The sequence below is a fragment of the Triturus cristatus genome, chromosome 12 (genome assembly GCF_964204655.1).
Source record: "Triturus cristatus chromosome 12, aTriCri1.1, whole genome shotgun sequence".
Taxonomy (NCBI): Eukaryota; Metazoa; Chordata; class Amphibia; order Caudata; family Salamandridae; genus Triturus; species Triturus cristatus.
In genome coordinates, this window is record NC_140595.1 from 775,822,499 (window position 1) to 775,843,438 (window position 20,940).

General features: G+C 50.9%; 1 protein-coding gene across 1 annotated transcript in view; it reads left to right on the forward strand.

The window, feature by feature from the left end:
* Positions 1–20,940, forward strand: part of DNAH2 (dynein axonemal heavy chain 2) — a 2,945,517-nt gene that overhangs the window by 2,255,054 nt on the left and 669,523 nt on the right. The window contains exon 64 of the mRNA XM_085638712.1: positions 9,520–9,689. Coding sequence (XP_085494838.1) covers positions 9,520–9,689 — 170 coding nt within the window. The remainder of the gene's footprint in view (positions 1–9,519; positions 9,690–20,940) is intronic.

A 20,940-nucleotide genomic window follows, 5' to 3' on the forward strand; every position in this document is an offset into this window, starting at 1 on the left:
GTCAGCAGTACCTCTGTGCGTCGGAAGGTGGCGTCGGTCGGTTCCTCATTGGCATCGTGGTCGCCAGGATGACGTCGCAGCAGCTACTTAGACGCCACCCTCGCGCGGTGACGTCAGTTCTTTCTTTTTCCGTTTCAGCCAGCACAGACCCGGGAAGAGCGATACCTCAGTCATTTTTTAGACTAACTTTTTATCGACTTTTGTCGACGTCTTGTTTCGAGTCTCCGACTCCAAACAGGTGCACAAGGGATGCCCGGTTTTAAGGCCTGCGGTTCCTGTAACCAATTGATGTCGGTGACGGATCCGCACCGCGTGTGCCTATTTTGCCTGGAGCGTGACCACGACCCCAAGTCATGCTCCGACTGTCAGTTGTTGATGCCGAAAGCTTTGCGGGAGCGGTCCCGAAAGCTGCTTGAACGCCAACAGTCTGCTCCGTGCCGTTTGAGGTCCCGGTCGAGAGGGAGGTTGAGGGACCAGTTGCGGAGCCACCACCATTCTGGTTCCAAGTCATCGAAGTCTTCGCACTCGGCATCGGGTAAGTCGAAGCATAAGAAGAAGTCGGAGAAGGATCGTCGCTGTTCGACTTCTCGTCGGTTGGCCGATCCGACGAGGCACATGGGTGTTACCACACCTGCGGCTCCGCGCGCGGTGCCTGAAGGGTCAACTCCGAGCTTCCCTCGCTTTCCCGGACCCCGAGCGACGCCCGACCAGCTTCGTACGTTCTACGAAGCGATGTATGCCATCTTTTGGGCAGACCGACCTTCGGGCCCCACGGGCTCGGTTGGGGGACCTGGGTCTTTGCTGCCGGCGGCTCTGGCCCGGGCGGCGCAGGTTCCCCTTGGATCCAGGCCTAGATCTGGATTGGCGCCGGTTGACTTCATTACGCCTCCACCCGCGCCGCTTCCTCAGGCACCACTTCCGCTACCGACGCTGGTCGTGCCCCCAGCAGGCGTCGACCCCGGCCTCCATCCCGACGTGGACATGGAGCTGGACCGGCGTCGATTGAGGCAGGATCCGGCACCGGGTGGAGATTTCATGCCCTTGTTCACTCCTGGGGTCCCTTTCCTACAACAGTGGCACCCAGAGGATGATGAGGAGGGCTTGGAGGGGTCAAGTGACCCTTTAACTGACAGCTAGGTGCTGAGCAGGACTGAAGAGAGGAACTGGGGGATGCCAGTGGTCTTGACACTTCACCCGACCTTAGCATGTTGTCTCCTACCGTGGCTACGGAGGAGGGAGTGTCATACACTGTGGTGTTGCGTAAGGCGGCCGAGGCTCTCAACCTCGAGCTTCCTCAGGTGCCGTTCAGGACTAACCTCCTGACTGAGGTGCTTCAACCGGCGGCAAGCTCTTCGGAGCCCCTGCTGCCGTTTAATGAGGACCTCACCGACATCCTTTTGGGCACGTTGTCCAGGTCCAACACAGGGGCTCCCGTGTACAGGATGATCGCCCGATGCCACCGCCCAGTCCAGGCGACCCCACTTTCCTCTCACAACACCCCACCCCGGAGAGCTTGGTGGTCCAAGTCTCCACCCCCAAAAGCGCCTTCCCTACCGCTCCACCAGAAAGGGAATCCAAGAAGCTGGACCATCTTGGCAAGAAAATGTTCTCTTTGCTAGCTTAGGACTGCGGTCCTTAAACTCTGCATGTCTCTTGGGCCGTTATTTGCACTCATTGTGGGATACGGTGGCGCAAGTGCTGCCTCAGTGTCCGGAGGAGGCCCGGGCAGTGGTCTTTCTGGCTGTTGCCGCCGGGAGAGATGCATCAAAGTTTACGATTCGTTGTGGGCTGGACACCACCGACTCTCTGGGCTGGACTATTTCACCGTCGGTAGCGCTTCGGCGCTACGGCTGGATGAGGTCAACTGGCTTTTCAGCTGACGTCCAGAACACCTTGATGGACATGCCCTTTGATGGCCGTCGCCTTTTTGGCGACAAAGCAGACAACGCCCTAGAGCGCTTCAAGGACTCACTTGCTACAGCCAAGTCCTTCAGCCTCTCCTTCCATCCGACACAATCTGCTTTTTGGCCCTTTTGTGGCTATGGAAGGGGTGCCCAACACGTCCCACCCAGGACTACAGGCCGCAGCAAGTTACCCAACCTTTGTGCGGCCGGGGACGTGGAAACAACCAGCGAGGTTCCAGGGGCCAGCGGGCAGCCAGTCCACCAACCCCCCCTCTGCAGCTGCCTCCAAACCCTCCTAGTCCAACCTTTCAGGCCCATCAAATGCCAGTGGCGGCAGGATTCGCCATCACCTCCCCAACTGGTGCACCATCACTTCGGACAGGTGGGTTTTGCAGATAGTCCGAAGGGGCTACTCCCTCCCGTTCGAGACTACCCTTCCAGCCATGCCATAGTGATACCACCGCATGTCGGAGGATCATTTGCCCTTCTCCAGCTGGAAGTTTCGGCCCTCTTGGCCAAGAGAGCTATCAAGTGTGTTCCTGTCCCAGAAGTAGGTCGTGGTTGTTACTCCCACTACTTTCTGGTTCCCAAGAAGGACAAGGGTCTTCTGGGGAACCAGAACTTGCGTTGGACTTGCAGGACGCTTATTTTCACATTCCCGTCCTGCCGGCCCACCAGCGTTACCTATGGTTCATGGTAGGCCACTAGCACTTTCAGTTCACCGTGCTCACCTTTGGCCTTACCAGCGCCCCTCACGTGTTCACAAAAGCGATGGCGGTGGTCGCAGCTCATCTGCGCAGATCAGGGGTTTCAGTCTTCCCCTATCTCGACGACTGGCTGTTGAAGGCGGGCTCGCCCCAGGCAGCCGTCTCTCACCTCCATACTACGGCCGACCTCCTGCATTTGCTGGGGTTCTCCGTCGATGTGCCGAAGTCGCACCTGATTCCCTCTCAGAAGCTCCTCTCCATCGGAGATGTTCTGGACACAACGCAGTTTCGGGTATATCCTCGAGTCTGGGATAGTTGGGCTATGATTCCGATCTTTCAGCCTCTGTCCCGGGTTTCGGTTAGAATGACTCTGAGGCTGCTGGGCCTCAAGGCCTCCTGCATCCTGCTGATGGATCATGCCAGGTGGCATATGCAGGCTCTGCAGTGGGACCTGAAGTTCAGGTGGGCGAAAGCATCAGGGGAAACTATCCGATTACGTCCAGATTTAAGAGGGCACTGCTCGACAACTGGGTTAATGGCAGATCCCTCTCCCTTCCCCAACCAGACCACACTGTGGTGACAGATGCCTCCCTTCTGGGATGGGGCGACCACATGGGAGAGGTGGAGATCAGAGGCCTCTGGTCTCCGGCGGAGTCCGGGCTTCACATCTACCTTCTGGAGCTCCGGGCGATTCATCTTGCACTGAAAGCATTCCTTCCCTCTGTCCGGGGAAGAGTAGTGCAGGTGTTCACAGACAACTCCACTGCCATGCGATATTGCAACAAACAGGGCGGGGTGGGGTGGGGTCGTGGACCCTCTGTCAGAAGGCCTTCCACCTGGGTTCCCCTGGGTGTCTAGTTTTCAAAAATGTATATGTTTGCTAGGTTTCCCTAGGTGCGGGCAGAGCTAGGGTTCAAAATCTACAGCTAGGCACTTTACAAAACAAGCAATGGCATATCCAATAGGTCTCACTTTTTGGACCTTATAAGTATTTAGTTATGCAGCACAATATCCTTGGTGCAACAACATCAACCGTTGCATGGCTAAACACTTATAAGGTCCCCAAGGCGAGACCTATTGGCTATGCCAATGCTTGTTATAAAGAGGCAGGACTGACCGCATAAACCCATCCTCTGGTCTCCCGATGTCCGTTTGCTGAGACAGTATCACATACCTGCCAACTTGAAGAACAATTTCACTGTGTGTCACACGGTGGCACCATGTGAGTTGGCAGGTATGGTACCATAAGGGGCACCTGCAGCCATCCTGACTTTGAAGCCATTAGAACTTTGCATGACGGGACTTGTAGTTCTGTGTTCTCTAGAAGAGGGAGTCTTCAAGTTCCAGCATGCAAATTGCAGTTGACTGAAAAGTCATCAGATGACTAAGACGTTCACTGAGGAGGGAAATGTCAAATAATGTTATTATCCAGACAATGTCACTAAACTGGTTAACAGGTAAATTGTCATTACTCCATTTTATTTTTATTATTTGTTTTAATTACGAATAGGAACAATTTGTGCCTCAGTGTATAGTCTTCGCCCGGCAACGAGCCGCGCTGTCTCGATCAATAATTCGGTGTGAAGGTTTGGCTAAGAGTCACTCAGGGGGAAAATAATTTACAGTTCTGCGACTTAGAAAAAGTGGACACATCTGCGCGGGGCTGGACTGATCCATATGGAGCACTGGTAAAACCTTTGGCAGGTGGAGCTCCAAATGGCCGTTTTTATGGTGGATGGACAAAGGGATCATCAGTTATTCAGCCTGGCAAAGGAAAGCATCAGTTATTCAGCCTGGCCCTGAGGGAGTACACACAGTTTTCTTCTAGGCAGGCTCCCCCAAATCCTCATAGAGACAGGGATTCACTCACCGCACTCCTTCGGTACATGGCGGCGGCACGACCAGGTTTTTAAAGGCTTGTTTAAGCACCGGCACGTAGGAATCTGCCTCAGTCCGTTTATTACGTCATTTTGTGCAAGCTACTGGAGCTAGCATCCAGTTTCTAAACGGCAAATTGAGATGCAGGTTGGCACAATATGTATTTGTCTGCGCCAAACCCTTTGTTAGTCATTCAGGGCGTGCCTCTTGTTAAATGCCCTTGTGCTTTTCAGATTGCCTTTCTGCGCACCCGAGGCTTGACGTGATATTTACAGAAGCAGAAATAGTTGCGAGCTTCCGTGGAAAACAAAATACAAATAGGCTTGGTGAAAGCGGAGCATGTATGTAATGGAGATAATATACAAAAGGGTTTGCTAAAACATATGGACTGCAGAAAGGTGCTGATAAGAAAGCCACTCAACTTCACAGTATAGGCTGACCTGCGTAGTGCTGAAACATGATCAGGATAGCAGAGTATTTATTAAATGAAAAGTCCGGAAGGGGAGGGTAGGCCCGGGAAAGCTCAGCTGATCAATTCATCGAAAGTGTATAGTAGGGCTAGGTTAACAAATGGTATGCCCAGAGGAGTGTGTCAGCATGGCTGCCGGATGGTCCTGGGGCGAGAGGGCAGCGACGACATGTGCAGGGGATGGTCGTAATAGCAACAGAGGAAGTGTAGATGGCGGGCCTGGCAACACTGACCGCAGGAGAGAGGAGAAAATGCTGCGAAGGAGGTGGGCATGAAAACACAGAGCTGAGGAACGCATGGGGCAGGGGCATCCAAGAGAGAGGAGGAGGTGCGGGAGGGAGCCTGCCATTGCAGGGTCCGGTCTGCTGTGGTAATCATCGGAGCGGGGGCATCTGATAAAGGAAGGGCACTTTGTAAACCACGCACGCGTGTTTTCTTTTAACTTTGAGAGTCGCGAGATAGAGTCCTCTGAAACGTGCCTGTTTCTGGACAAAGATGAACTTAGAACTAATAGATGGGCGTAAGCTCACAGATACTGAACGCAGAGTAATGTCTTTACTACAGCAGAGAGACCCCGAGGTGAATGGACGGCAGTGAACACAGGGCAGGGCTGAGAAGGAAAACGAGCGAAGGAGGGGCGCAATGCGGGAAGCTTGTAATAAGAGAACCGGTGTCAGATTCAGAAACACACAAGTGATGCACGCGTGGCAGCAGGAAATCGTGATCGTGCTGAAGGGAGGCAGACGGCGACTGCGCACGTGCACGCACACGTAACCGCAAGCTTGAGGCCAGCAAAAGCGTCTGGTAGCACTTTGAAAACCCCATACAGGAAAAAGTGAAAGTGATCGCGCTGGAAGGGATGCAGATGGTGGCTGCGCGCGTGCGCGCGCGCGTAACTGCAAGCTTGAGGCCAGCAAAAGCTTCTGGTAGTACTTTGAAAACCCCAATACTAAATGTCTCGCAGACAGCGCATGCGCTGGCCCAGGCGAGACCTAAAAAGGGTCCGTTTTCACTGTGAAAATGTGGTGTGTCCATGTTGCGTTTTGGGCCGTTTCCTGTCGCGGGCACTAGGCCTACCCACACAAGTGAGGTACCATTTTTCTCAGAAGACTTTGGGGAATGCGTGGTGGGTGGAATTCTGTGGATCCATGAAGATCCCAGAACTTTCCATCACAGAAATGTGAGAAAAATGTGTTTTTTTAAACTAAGTTTTAGGTTTGCAAGGGATTCTGGGTAACCTAACCTAGTGAGAGCCACACAAGCACCCCCCCCCCATCCTGGATTCCCCTCAGTGTCTAGTTTTCAAAAATATATAAGTTTGCTATGTTTCCCTAGTTGCTGGCTGCGCTAGGGCCCAAAATCCATAGGTAGCCACATTCCGAAAAAGTCAATGCCTAGTGGGCTTTCTGCCGCCCTGGGGAGGGGGGAAATCAGGGCTATTCCCCGATATGCCCCAAGGGGGGGCAGAAAGACTGTGGCTATTCTTTTGGGGGGTCTGGGGCATTGGGATTCCCATTCTGGTCAGCCGCCACCCCGGCGTATAAAAAAGCCAGCATAAATGCTGGCGCATAGTGGGTTTCCTGCCCCCCTCCTCCCCGGGGAGGGCACATCAGGGGCTACTGCCCCATCTGCCTCCTGGGAGGGGCAGAAAGACTTGCATTTTTTTTGAGGTGGGTGGGGGCATTGGCATGCCCATTCTTGGCAGCCCCCACCCCGAACTGTAGAAAAAAAATCCCCCCAGGGGGTGCAAATAAGGTGCCTATTGCCCCATATGCCTCACAGGGGGCAGATAGACTATAGCATTTTATTGGGGGGGTGGGGGCATTGACATGCCCATTCTTGGCAGCCCCACACCTACCTATATAAAAGAAAATCCCTGGGGGCAGATTGGGGGCTCCTGCCCCCTCTGCCCCCTCGGGGGGGGCAGAAAGACTAGAATGTTGTGGGGTGTGGGGTGGGGGCATTGGCTTGCCCATCTTGGGCAACACCCACCCCTACATTCATCGGGGGGAAACCTGGTATCTAGTGGGCTTTCCTCCCCCCGAGAGGGGCAGATTGGGAGCTACTGCCCCATCTGCCCCCCAGGGGGGGGCAGAAAGACTGTATTTTTGGGGGGTTGTGGGGGCATTGGCATGCCCATATTGGGCAGCCCCCACCCCTAATTATAATTAAAAAAAAAATCCCTTGTATCTAGTGGGCTTTCTGCCCCCATCTGCCTCCCGGCGGGGCAGAAAGACTGTCATTTTGCAGGGGATCACTGGGGATTTTCCCCTTTCCAATGATACCTCTCCTGTCTTTCTATGTGCTCAGGGGGCTGAGATAGCCCCCTGAGCACGTAGAAAGGAAAACTGAAATGAGCCTCTTGGCTCATTTCAGTTACGGTTTCTCTGAAATGACGTCAGTGCGACGTGCGTGCTGATGGTCATTTCAGGGAAACCGTGCATGCAGCCTCGGGAGCTGGAGAAGCTCTTCCCCAGCTCCCGAGGCTGTTGGGGGGTTAAGGGAATCCCTCTGGTGCCCACACCAGAGGGATTCCCTGTGCCATGTGCACAGGGAATCTGTGCCATGTGCACAGGGCGTCTGACGCACATGAGCACTGGTGTGTCGGACTGCCGGGGCCGTCCAACGCTCCGTAGGGGTTAACTCTTAAGACTGCTTTCCTGGTAGCCATCACTTCTGCTGGAAGGGTGAGTGAGCTCCAGGCTTTCTTCAAAGCCTCCTTCTTAGGACCCGTCCATCCTTTCTTCCTAAGGTGGTCACTGCCTTCCACATCGGGCAGACCATTACTTTGCTCACCTTCTTTCCGCCTCCTTCAAAGCAAGAAGAGAGGCTCCTCCGTCTGGACCCAAAGCGTGCGTTCTCCTTCTATCTGGATCGCACAAAACAGTTCCGGGTGGATGATCAACTTTTTGTTGGCTACGTGGGTGCAAAGAAGGGTCGGGCCGTACACAAACGCACCATTCCTCAATGGGTCGTGTTGTGTATTAAGGCTTGTTACTCTCCAGTCGGGCTACGCGCTCACTCCACCAGGGCGATGGCATCCACTACTGCCTTGGGAAGAGGAGTGCCTCTGAATGACATCTGTCAGGCGGCCACATGGGCATCGTTGCACACGTTCAGCAAACACTACTGCCTGGAAAGCCAAGTCCATAGAGACGGCTTCTTTGGCCATTCTGTTCTCCAGGATTTTTTGGTGTGATCTTGGTTCGCAGACCCACAACCGCGGTTGGTATTGCTGGGGTATCTATTCTAAGGTAAGGAATCTATAACTAACGTGTTTCTTTCAGATGCACAAGTTACTTACTTTCCGTTACGATATAGCTGTAAGAAACATTAGTTAGTTATAGATTCTTTACCGCCCCACCCATCCTCTCCGTTCTGCGAACTGGTTTCTAGGGTTAAGGCTATCCTTTCAGGGCCCTAGTTTTGTGCACCAATGGTCAGTGTCTTGCATGGCTCTGAGTTTCTGGCGCAGAAAGTCGTGTACAGAACTGACGTCAGCGCGCGAGGGCGGCGTCTAAGTAGCTGCCATGACGTCATCCCGGCAACCACGACGACGCCGACGACGGACGTGGAGCCAACCAACGCCGCCTTCCGACGGGCAGAGGTACTGCTGACGAAAAACCTTTCCGGATCCAGTCTGATACCTGGGGGTAATTCTAAGGTAAGGAATCTATAACTAACTAATGTTTCTTACAGATATATCGTTACCGAAGGTAAGTAACTTGTGCTTTAAGCCTTCTCAGAGACATGAAGCTTATTCCTAAAGAGAAAAGTAAGTGTTCCTATCATAGATATTTGTATGGCAGCTTCTTCAGCCACTTTATACACTATGAAGGCTTTAAGAATTTGTCCAGCATGTTCTGTGGAATCTCTTTGCTAAATGCAAATTCATGCATATGCCATTTCCTTTAAATGGGGAGAGGAGTTGGCCTAACGGCTAGGGCGCTTGACCTCGGACCTGGGGAACTGGGTTCGAGTCTCGGTAATGATGCTGAAAATCATGTGATTCTGGGCAAACCACTTAATCTCCCCGTGCCTAACAAAAAATGAATGTGTGTCCTCATGTAACCTAACTGGTGCTATGTAAAGCGCTCTGATACCCGATTGGATTCGGGTCAAGTTTGCGCTATATAAAACTCTGCAAAAAAAAAAAAATGTTTTGTTGCTGTAGAATTAGTTCCCAACCAGTTTGGAAAAAGGTTGTGTCTATGAGTCTCGGATACAGAGATGTGTTCAAATTTTACGTGTTAGAAAAACATGCACAAACTCCCTTTGAACTATTGGTGACAGTCAAAGCTTGTACATAAAATGTAAGGATTGTGGCTGTGCCATGTCAATATGTTGAAGTGATGTCATAGTTTTGGACATTTTTCCATTTTTGCCTATGCTAAAGGCAGCTTCTAACCAGCTCTGAAAAAGGGAGACCAAGACTAAGAATACCAAAGTCATGAAGGTAGATTTACCCGATTTTCATTTTTGCAATTTCCATTCCTCTTGTGAATTCAGTGTCTTTCAACCCTCTTGTGTAATCAATGTTTACTTGATTAATTTCCAATAGGGGATCAAAACTTCATCAAGCAGCTGATCAATTTCGACAAAGACAACATATCAGATCGTGTGCTGAAAAAAATTGGGGGTTACTGTGCTCAGCCTGACTTCCAGCCAGAAATAATAGGACGCGTCTCCCTTGCTGCCAAGTCTCTCTGCATGTGGGTGCGCGCTATGGAGGTGAGGCAGTATCATGGTTGCTTGCCACTAACAGCCCACTGACACCATGTCTTAAATATGGTATATTCAGATGTTAGTTAGAGACTGTGTTCATTAAATGTTTCCTTCTGGTGTCACCTATATTTTTTGTTTATTTTTTCCTCCATTATGAGACCAGAGGTCTCTTATATCATCCCTTGGCTTCCCTGCCTGGTCATTTGGAGTCCTCAATAAACCTGCAATCATGTATTCATAGAACCATTGATTTATTCAGTTTTTAAGATGTTTCCTTTTGTAATACAAAATTACAGTTACATTACATTTTCCCAAAACGGTGTTGCATGTTATCTATTTATCAATCGTGTATGTGTATTTTGAAGTGATTATGCCCCCACAAAGAATTCTGAACACAGAACTGCTTTGAGATTGCCACGGCAGAAAAATTAACCCATTACAAAAAAAATAATATTTTGAGATTGTAAAAAAAAAAAAACTTAAATAGAGGGGATAAAGATGCTAGAAAGGGATAGGTAAATGTAATAATATAGTAAGAGTCAGTTTTAAAGTATAGGTTAGGTTTAGAATAAGTGTAACTTAGGATTCAGGTTAGAGTGGAACATATGGCTAGGGCGATGGTTAATTACAGTTGGGTGTTAAGTTTCTGGTTCTGAGTTTAGAAGAGGAAAAAAATGTGTTTGTATTACAAAGGAATCTGGTACAGAGCTTTTGCTTTAGGAGTCCTATTGTAAATCAAGAACTTTTTGGGCCCATACTTTGCACACTTCAATCTTTGAGCGAATTACTGGAACCTTTCCGTTCACTAAAATTTGATCTTATACATATTTTCACATGGTGGAATCATTCCCGGTCGTGAGGCTGAAATCCACAGTACATTAAAATAGCAGCATAGAGTGTAAAATATATAACGAACAGTATATAATATAAAATTGCCATAGGCCAGAAAAAACATAGTATGTCTAGTAACCCTCCACCTGATTTGAAAGTACCTACATTTCAGCTTAAGCATTTCTACTCACTCTAGAGGCCACCATAGCTCAGATTTCTACTGCACATTGTGTGTGAGGGAGTCCCCTGTCAGAGCTCTGCTCTAACCTATCAGTGAACCTTAAATTGTTTCCATTTTGGGCTGTCCTGTATTTGAGCCAGCCCATCTTCAGCACTACTGTACTGTAAGTTGTTTTTAGGGAAGATTGTTACTATTTCTGGGCAATAGAGATTTGGCTGACAAAGACAAGAGATCTCTTTTTAAAACCTGTTTATCTTGTGGCAGCAAGAACATTTACTCTGATGATCCTCACTCTCAGTGTATTTTTTGGCTTTATTGTTGGAAACCTCTCTATATAGTGCACCACAATGGAGTACACTGTGCAGAGAGGTCGAAGAGACCCTTATTGGTTTACAGAGGCAAAAGGAGATAATACTAACGCTCTATTTTGTAGTAGTATGGGCGAGCAGTTAGACTTATCAGAAGGTAGTGCAAAGCATTTGTTGAACACACCAAGGCAATAAATGATACACACACTCAAGGAATGAAGTTGAGACCAAATTAGAAAAATATATAGACCAAGAACTTTGGGTACAAGGTAAATACTTTTCGCAATACGAGAAAATCACAGTAAATGCAATATCTACAGTTGTGCACAATTACACAAAATACATTTCCTATAGAAGGGAAAAGGCAATTCGAAAAAGCAATTCAGTAAATGTATTACTGTGGTTACCTTTTGGAAATCGGATGTTTCATGGCCAACGTCCAAAGTGCCCAGGCTAAGTTCTCGGGAGTTTCCCGGATTTCACCGGGAGCGAGCAACAAAGGTACTTTGTAGCTGGTGTTCTACGAAGGAAGGGGGCAACCTGTAAAGTCAAAGGGGAACTTGCAGGCAATTCCAAAGGCTCTCATGGGAAAGTAGAGGTCGCAAGGGCCATGGGGCCATAGGGGCACAGCTGGTTTGAAGATGCCCCAGCAGAGCGGGCTGGGTGCAGTGAAGATGTGCAGCTGGGCTGAGGCGCAGAAAGATGAAACTCACAATCAGGTGCTGGCACCTTGGAGCGATGATTTTGGAGGTGCTAGGCCACTGCTGAAATGGGTCTCCAGAGTCCTGATATCCTTTATCGGGTGCTGGCTCGCTTTAGAGTTGGAGTACATCTGGATTCAGCTTTGTAGGTTTTTGCAGCAGGGGTTCCAGTACCCTGGGTATTCGTGCCTTTCAGCTCCAGTCGGTCCTGGGGCCTCCAGACTTGGTGCAGAGCTGACGCGCCAGAGCAGGTGTACCTCTGGATGACACTGGATCAGAGTTTTTGGTGCCTTGGGCTGCAGGGAGATACTACCTCTATCTCAAGGGAGTTTTTTTGACAATTTGCAAAGTGCTAATGACCCTACGGGGTTTGTGGAGGTAACACAGTGACAAGCTGGAGAGTGGCGATTGTCGAGTTCTGTGGCAGCAGGAGTTCGCGACCAATGTCCACCACAAGTCTGCAGTTCTCGGTCCAACAGTGTTTCTTCGTTCATTTTCTTCTTCTGTCCATGGAATCTAGTTTCAGGGTTTGGTGATGCCACCTAAATACTAAATGTAGGGGTTTTAACAAGGGAGTGACAGGTAGTGCCTCGTTAGCACTTCTGGGCAATTTGAAATCGGGCTCGCCCTTGGACCCATGCCCTGCTAAAATTCTGGCAAAACTGGCCGAGGTGGTTAATCCACTGGTTAACCCGCTACTGAATCTCTCGCTGAGTCAGGGAGTGGTTCCGCAGGCTTGGAAGCAGGTAATGGTCATCCCGCTGCTCAAAAAGCCTGGTCTGGATCCAAAGGCCCCAGTCAACTACCGGCCTATCTCTCTGCTGCCGGCTCTTACGAAAGTTGTTGAAAAGCACGTGCAGACGGTGCTGTCCAACTTTCTAGAGTCGAATGAGATTTTGCATGCCACTCAGTCGGGTTTTCGCCCAAATCTCAGTACGGAGACTGCGCTCCTCGAGGTCTCAGAAACCATTAAAGGGGTTCTGGATACTGGGGGCAAAGCCATGCTGGTGATGCTGGACTTGTCGGCGGCTTTCGACACCGTCCCCCATGATGGTCTTCTCATAAGACTCTATGAGATTGGACTACGGGGGACGGTGTTTAGCTGGTTTTCCTCCTTTCTAACGGGCCGCCGGCAAACGGTCTGGGCCTCGCCTGATTCCGCCATGATGCCGCCTCTGGGAGTCGGGGTCCCTCAGGGCTCTATTTTGAGCCCGACCCTCTTTAATATCTTCATGACCCCTTTGGCGGCGTTGGCGGAGTCGTTTGGGGCCCGGATCGTATCCTATGCAGACGACACCCAGCTCCTCTTCTCGTGTAAGAGAGGAGGAGACTTTGATGGGGAGAGTATCCGGGATTGCCTTGGGGCTGTGTTTCAATGGTTTCAACTGAACAGCCTCAAGTGCAATTCCGATAAGTCCGAGGTACTTTTCTTTGGGTGCGACACGGAGCCAGTCTGGCAGGCTTGGTGGCCTACCAATATGTTCCCCCCAACTTGTTCATCCCAAATGGCTAAGAACTTGGGGGTCAAGATGGACAAGGGGTTGACTATGAAGTCTCAGATCCTGGGGGTGTCGGGCACTTCCTTCGGCCTCCTGAGGATGCTACGGAGGTTTCTTCCCCTCTTATCGGAGGAGCACAGGAGGCTGACTGTGCAGGCTCTGATAGGCTCCAGGTTAGATTATTCTAACGTTCTGTACCTGGGCCTGCCAGAGTACCTGTTACAGCGGCTCCAAATTGTGCAGAATGCTGCGGCGAGAGCGATCTTTGGCTTGAACAGACGCGTCAGTGCTGCGGGCTTGCTCCAGACCCTGCACTGGCTTCCAATCCGCAAGCGGATCGCCTTTAAGGCTTTGACCCTGACATATAAGGCCCTCCATGCGACGGGAGCAAAATACCTCCAAAGGAGACTTGCTTTCTACCGACCGGCTCGTTCTCTGAGATCAGAATCCCTGTTTTTGGCGTCCGTCCCGCGAGTAAAGAGAGCGCGCTTGGGAGGTCGCTCTTTTGGACTACTGGCGCCACAGCTGTGGAACTCTCTGCCTCTTACACTTCGGGGAGCCACCAGCTTACTAGCTTTTAGAAAGGATCTCAAATCCTGGTTGTTTACTCAGTAGGTCTTGTCTCGTTCGTTGTTTTTCTTTCTGTCTGTGTCACTTTCTCTTTTAATGTGTTATGTTAACATACTGTAGTCTACCTTAAATAAAAGCGCTGGGACACTCTTTTTGAGTAGCCGTGCGCTCTATAAAAGCCATTTTAACATAACATAACAGAACAGTGGCTGATAGGCTTCTTACCTGCAGTGTCTAATATGTTCACCTCCTGTAGGAGGGGGACATAGCCCTAGCGCTGAATGTGCCCAAGATGGTGGGGACTGAAAAATATATTTCACCTCGCCTCCAGCACCTGAGGGGTGGAGTATGCAGAGGGGGTGTACACCTCCTACTCTTTGTTTTCCCTTCTGTCTTCCCTCCAAAAGGGGTGAGGACAGGAGAGCAGACCTGCTTCTTCTATCTGGAGAGGCTAGGGCCATGTTTCAAAGGCAGCAAAGGCCTTTGAAGCTTCCCGCCACAGATTTCTCTTCCTGACCGGGGGAGATGTGAACACCTCTGCCTAGGACAGGCATTGTTCTGATGGATACATCTGCCTGTGGATTTCTCACCTTTTGAATTACCCCTTGCACAGCATTCCACGGAAAAAAAATTCATAGCTTTCCCACGTTGACATGGATGTCACAATGGTACAGCAATCTGATAGAGACATCTAGCTGCCGATTCCTTAACTTTGAATTCTCTCCAGGCGCCAGTCTGGATGTGGAAATGTTTCAGCAGTACCTCCGTGTGCCGGGGACAGCGTCGTACGGCTCCGCGGAGACGTCGTCTCCGGATATGAGGTCAGCGGAGCCATATAGCTCAACTCAGAGAAAACGGAAGTCATCGTATGCAACCCCTCCGCATGGGACAACACCTGGTGGCCCACCGCTCTCGGCAACCCTCCCACAGACCACACTCGCAACCTCGGCATCATACTCAACTCCTCCTTAACCATGAACTGACAGATCAACGCCATATTTTCCGCATGCTTCAACACCCTCCGCATCATCCGCAAGACCTTCAAATGGATCCCTCCCGCCCCGAATCCAGAAAGACCGTCACCAACGCACTCATACCCAGCAGACTGGACTACGGGAACGCCCTCTATGCAGGAATCAACTAACCTCTACTCCTCAAACTCCATTCCATCCAGAACGCCGCAGCTAGACTTATCATTGTCATTCCTCGACAACACCACATCACCCAGTACCTGTGATAACTCCACTGGCTCTCCGTCGAAAAGAGAGTGACCTTCAAGTCCGCACTCAGGCCTACAAATCCCTCCACAACATTGGACCACAATACTGCAACAAAAGAATCTCCTTCTACGCACCCAGGAGAAACCTCTGCTCCACCGATCTTGCCCTGGCCGAAATCCCAAGCATCCGCAGAGTCAGAGCGGGGGGTGATCCTTCTCCTTCACCGCAGCCAAGACATGGAACAAACTCCGCCTCAGCATCAGACAAACCCCCACACTGCAAGCATTTAGGAAGAGCCTCAAGACCTGGATCTTCAGATGAGACGGAGCTGCCCAACCCCCCCCACCCCTAGCACCTTGAGACCCTCATGAGAGAGTTGTGCGCTTCACAAATCCCTGATCGATTGATTGATATAAGTCCCCTCTGGCGCGCAGATGTCAGTTTCTGCGCTGTATCGCGTATCCAGGAGAAGCGGTTCCTCTGGCCTCTTGTTTTTTGGCCTACTTGACGCCTTTAGAGTCTGGAACAGTGTGCCGATGCCTTTGGGCTTTAAAACGTGCACATACCATTTGTATGTGGTGCTTGGGAGAGCCCCACGACTCTGAGGAGTGTGGCGCCTGTCAGAGGCTGAAGCCCAAGTCGTTACGGGAACGTCGGATGAAGTTGCTGTCGGCTCAGCTGTCCCGTTCTGAATCCAAGTGGCGTCGATCTCCCTCCTGTTCTGAGGCTTCTGCTCGCGGCAGATCAAGGCGTCGTTCCCATGGGCGTTGCTCATCGAGGAGCTGTTCCCGTGTACTTTGTTCGTCAAAGTCAGGTAAATCGCGCTGGAAGGGTTAGAAGTCTTGGAGGCCCTCAGCCTCGCGAAGTCGTGACGCTGGGGCCAGTTCCTCCCAGTCCCTACCGGAGGCAGTTACGCAGGAGTCGATCCTGAGTTTTCTGCCATATCCTGGTGAGGGGGCGACTAGGGCCAAAACAGAATTGTATTTTCAGGCTTTATAAGCCTTTTTTAGGTCAGCGCTTCTCCCTGGAGCACCTTTGGGCCCCAAAGAGGTGAAGAGTACTCTGGTTGGATGTTCACTGGCAGGTTCGCCCTCAGCGCCGATCGAGGACCCTGGCTCCGTAGCTGGAGTCGCTACGACTTCAGGAAGCAGCCCGGTGAGGCATCTTGCTATGACTTCAGTGGTGTCCGTAGAGGCTGGCTTGTCATCACCTCGACGCTGTGCGATGCAGAAGACACCTTTAGTGGTGGACGTCGATGCGAAGCCGTCTCAACGCCATTCAGCGCCGGAGACATCCCTAGTGGTGGACGTCGATACGACGCCACCTTGACGTAGGTCGGCTCTGGAGACAGCGTTTCTTGCTATTGCTGCCCCTGCTCCATCTTCTCTGCAAATTTAAGATGAGACTTCTTCTGTTGCCATTTCCCCAGTGTTGCAGGACAAGCCTGCAGGTACTGGTAGTATTGAGCGTTTAGGTTTCTTAGCCAGCCACATGCAGGGGGCTCTTTGGTTTTTGGTGGGGACGCCAGTCTTCAAATGTCCCTTACCTACGAATTACTTTCACCTCCTAGAATAGCAACAGAGGCTAGTGCGGCTTTTGCTGGGGCATCATAAGAGCTGCTGAAATTTTAAAGATGCTGCTTCCTATGGTGACTCTGTCCTCTGATCCCTTGTTGGATCTGCTCCATCAAGGTGGCACTGGGGCTGAGCCCTTTCTTCCTTTTGGAGAGTCGCTGTACAACATTCTTTTGAGGACGTGGGCCAAGCCAATGTCAGGAGTATCTGTTAAGTGTGCAATTGCACACCGTCATCGACCTGCTCCAGATGGCCCTGTTTGTCTTTCTTAGCACCCTACGGCTAGAGGGTTTGTTGTGCAGCCAACTTCGGCTTCACTGAATTTGGAACCTCATCCCTCTTATCCACCAGCCAGGGAGTCTCGGTTGTTGCAGACATGTGGCTGAAATTTGTTTGTGTCTACTAGTTCAGCCCTAAGGTCTTTGAGCACGTCCTATGTGTTTGGAAGGGCTTCCTTTGCTCTATGGGATTCGGTCAACCGACTACTTCCTTCTCTTCCAGAATAAGTTAAAGCTGAACTCTTTTTCAGCTGGTACAGGATGGTCGTGAAATGGCTAAGTTCACTATCAGGTCGGAGATGGATAATTCGGATTCCCTAGGTAGGGCTATGGCTAGATCTGTAGCTCTAAGGAGGCATGCTTGGCTGTGTGAATCTAGTTTCCTTGAGAATGTTAGGGAGAGCCTAAAGGACATACCCTTTGATGGCCTCAATTTATTCGATAGCCATGCTTATTCTGCAGTCCAGCACCTCATGGCTGGCAACTTGTGGCTGGACCTCACTGGGTCTTGTTTATTTTGTTCTATGTTGGCCACGGCTGTGGTCTCTGTGTTATGGCCTACATGGCACTGGTGGTGTTGAAGTGTAAGCACTGCTTCTGTCTTAAGGTAGACTATTAACCCTCCGGGTTTGAGTCTTACTTCTTGGATAGGGTTTGCAGCTGGTTAGCTGGTTTACTTTATTTTCTATTATCTCTGATGAAGAGCTTGGCTCAAGAGACTATACCCTTTTTTATGGGTATATCGCTTACTCTATGAGGAGTACTGGTTTGGTATTGTATAGCTCTGCATGAATACTACCTTGGTAGTGTCTTTCTTTACTGTAAACTCTTCCTGTTATGCCTCTGTGTCCTCCTGGGATATTGCGTTATGTTCTCTTAAGACCTATTGTAGTGAGCAAGGGCTCTATTTTTTTCTTGTGATAGCCTTTTACAAGGTTATGTTGCATTTTCATGAATTAATGATTCCTTCCAAACCAGTGGCTTCTGTTCGTTATGTTTCACTTCCTAGGTATTTCTTGGGTGTATCAGAGGAGCTTTAAAGAGGTTTAGCAAGTTGAGTCGTTGCTCTAGTTCACATTTCACATTTTGCATACCGTGAATATTATTTGCTTGTGAGTTCTTCCTTTAGGGTAAGAACAGCATCTTGTTTAAACATGATTTTAATACCCCAATACAGTCAATATCTACCCATGCTCCACGTTGTGGTGCCGTTTACCTCCATGCTCCACGTTGTCGGGAGGTATACTTATCCCTGTTCCATGCTGTGGTGTGGTATTTTGGCAACGGTTGCGTTTGGGCCACCTTGCCCCAAGTTATCATAAATTGGTGTATCCACCCTTCTAGTGAATGTTCTTGATATATGTGGTTCTGTCTGGTCTACATTCCCTATCTTCTGGAGGGCATGTACTGTTTCTTTCAGCATTTTTCATTTTGTGAGGTTTCATGATTGTTTTTCTTGTTTGCCAATTCACAAACAGCAATTTTCTTCTAACAAATCACATATACTGTTGTGGTGGTAGTAGCCCACCCTCCACCTGTTTTCCTGGAGCAGAATAATTTTTACCAAATCCCTAATTTCAGGGATCTTATGTATGATAATATATAGGAGCATATATATTACTATAAGTTGCTGTGTTTCTTTTATTGTCATCTATCATAGGGGTTGTAGGTGCCTGTTGTGGACAAAGCTGCACTTCTATAACAACTGCACTTTATGTGCACCTCTTTTTTCCTACATCATTTTGTTTTTTAAATATCTTTTCCCTTAATAACAACAAAAAAAGGCAGAAGAAAGGAACAGAGGGTTAATTTTTGCTTGCCCTGGTATTGAGACCTTTTTGAGACTCAAAGTTATGTTCTGTCTTTCGAAGTTTGATGCTGCAGTGGGCAAGTTTTATATGCCCCTGCGTTCTTGCAGTATTCATTAGCCAGTAGAATTCCGTGAAGGGATGGGCCCAAAAGGAGTATCTGAAAGAGACACGTTAGTGATTGATTCCTTACCTTAGAATATCCCCAGGCGTCAGACTGGATCTGGAAAGTTTTAGTCATCAGTACCCCTGCGCGTCGGTAGGCGTCATTGTGCGGCTACGTTGACGTCGTAGTCGCCGAGATGACTTTGCTGGAGCTACTAAGACGCGCCCACGCGCGCTGACATCAGTTCTTTCTTTTTCCGCGCCAGCTAGCGCAGATCCGGATATAGCGGTACCCCCAGTCAAATTATGACTGTGTTTGGGGACTTTGTCTCTGTTCTTTTGATTCTTTGACTCCTGGTGTATAGGGATGCCCGGTTATAAGTCTTGCGAGGCTTGTCCCCTCATGATGTCGGTGACGGACCCGCACCACGAGTGCCTCTACTGCCTGGGGCGCGACCACGACCCCCCGCCGTGCCCCGACTGCCGGGCCATGGCTCCGAAAACTTTGCGGGAGCAGTCCCAAAAGTTGCTTGAGGCCCGGGAGTTGGTTCCGCTCCGTTCCAGGTCCCGGTCCTGTGGGAGGTCTAGGTACCGGTCGCGGAGCTGCCACCATTGTTCGATGAAGTCTTCACACTCGGGGTCAAGTAAGACGAAGCACAAGAAGTCGAAGAAGCGGCGTCGCTCATCGCCTTCCCCTAGTCTGTCCCGCGACACGGCTGAGGGTGCGGGTGGTGCCACCCCCGCGGCTCCGGAGGAGCCTAGACAGTTGCCGACGGCCTACCCGCCTTTCCTGGGTCCGTCGACGACTCCGGCCCAGCTGCGGGAATTCCTGTCTGCCATGGCCTGCCTATTTGGCCCGTTGTGCCCCGCCGGCACGCCTTTGGGCCACGCGAGCCCAACCGGGGGTCCTCGCCTTCCTTCATCGCCGGCTCCGGCCCCGACGTCGTCGACGGCTCCGGCCTCGGCGCCACAAGACCCCGTGTATCCATGCCTGGATCACGGCCGACGCCGGATGACCTCATATGACCTCCAGCGACATCTAATCCGCCGGCGCCAGCCGGCCCCCCGGCCGACGCCTTCCACCCCGACATGGGGAAGGTGCCGGATGGGTGTCGACCGACGTCTATTCCGACGCCGATGGGGAATTTCTATCCCTTTCTCCACCCACCTTCTTTCCCACTGCTCCGCAGGTTACAGAGGACGGGGAGGACTGGGAGGGATCTGAAGACCCTCTCGCAGCCCAATGCGAGTTGGAGTCGGACTGGGAAGAGGATTTGGAGCACTCAGGTGGACTGGATTTTTGTCCAGAACCTGGCGCACGGTCTCCTTCTACCGTGGCTACGGAGGAGGGTGGTACTTATTCAGAGGTGTTGCGTAGGGCGACCGAGGCTCTCCACCTCCACCTCGAGCTCCCTACAGTGGCCGTCAGGACTAACCTCCTGACAGAAGTGCTTCAGACAGCGTCTTCTTCTGCGGAGCCGCTGCTGCCTTTCAATGACGAACTTTCAGACATTCTTTTGGGCACCTGGTCCAGGCCCAACACAGGGGCTCCTGTGGATAGGAACGTGGCCCGACGCCATCGCCCGGCCCCGGGTGACCCCATTTTTCTCTCCCAACACCCTACCCCTGAGAGCTTGGTTGTCCAAGCCTCTGCATTCCCCAGCGCATTCCCTTCCGCACCTCCGTACAGGGAATCCAAGATACTGGAGCAATTTGGGAAGATTTTCTGTTCCACCAGTTCAGGTTTGCGGTCTGTGAACACCGCATGCCTCTTGGGTCATTATTCTCACTCTGTGTGGGATACGGTGGCGCAGGTGCTGCCTCAGTGTCCGGAGGAGGCCCCTGATGGCGCTCTCTCAAGCTATTGCGGAGGGGAAAGACGCAGCCAAGCTCACGATTCGTTGGGGCCTTGACACCACCGACTCGCTGGGCAGAGCGATTTCCATGACAGTGGCGCTAGGCCGTCACGGCTGGCTGAGGACGACTGGCTTTTCAGGGAATGCCCAGAACACTCTGATGGACATGCCCTTTGATGGTACTCACCTTTTTGGCGACAAGGCGTTGGAGCGTTTTAAGGACTCACTGGCTATGGCCAAGTCTTTGGGCCTTTCGGCCACGCGCACTCCTTCAGCTTCTGCTTTTTGCAACTAGACAACAAATTGGTTTGTGTGACCCACCACTC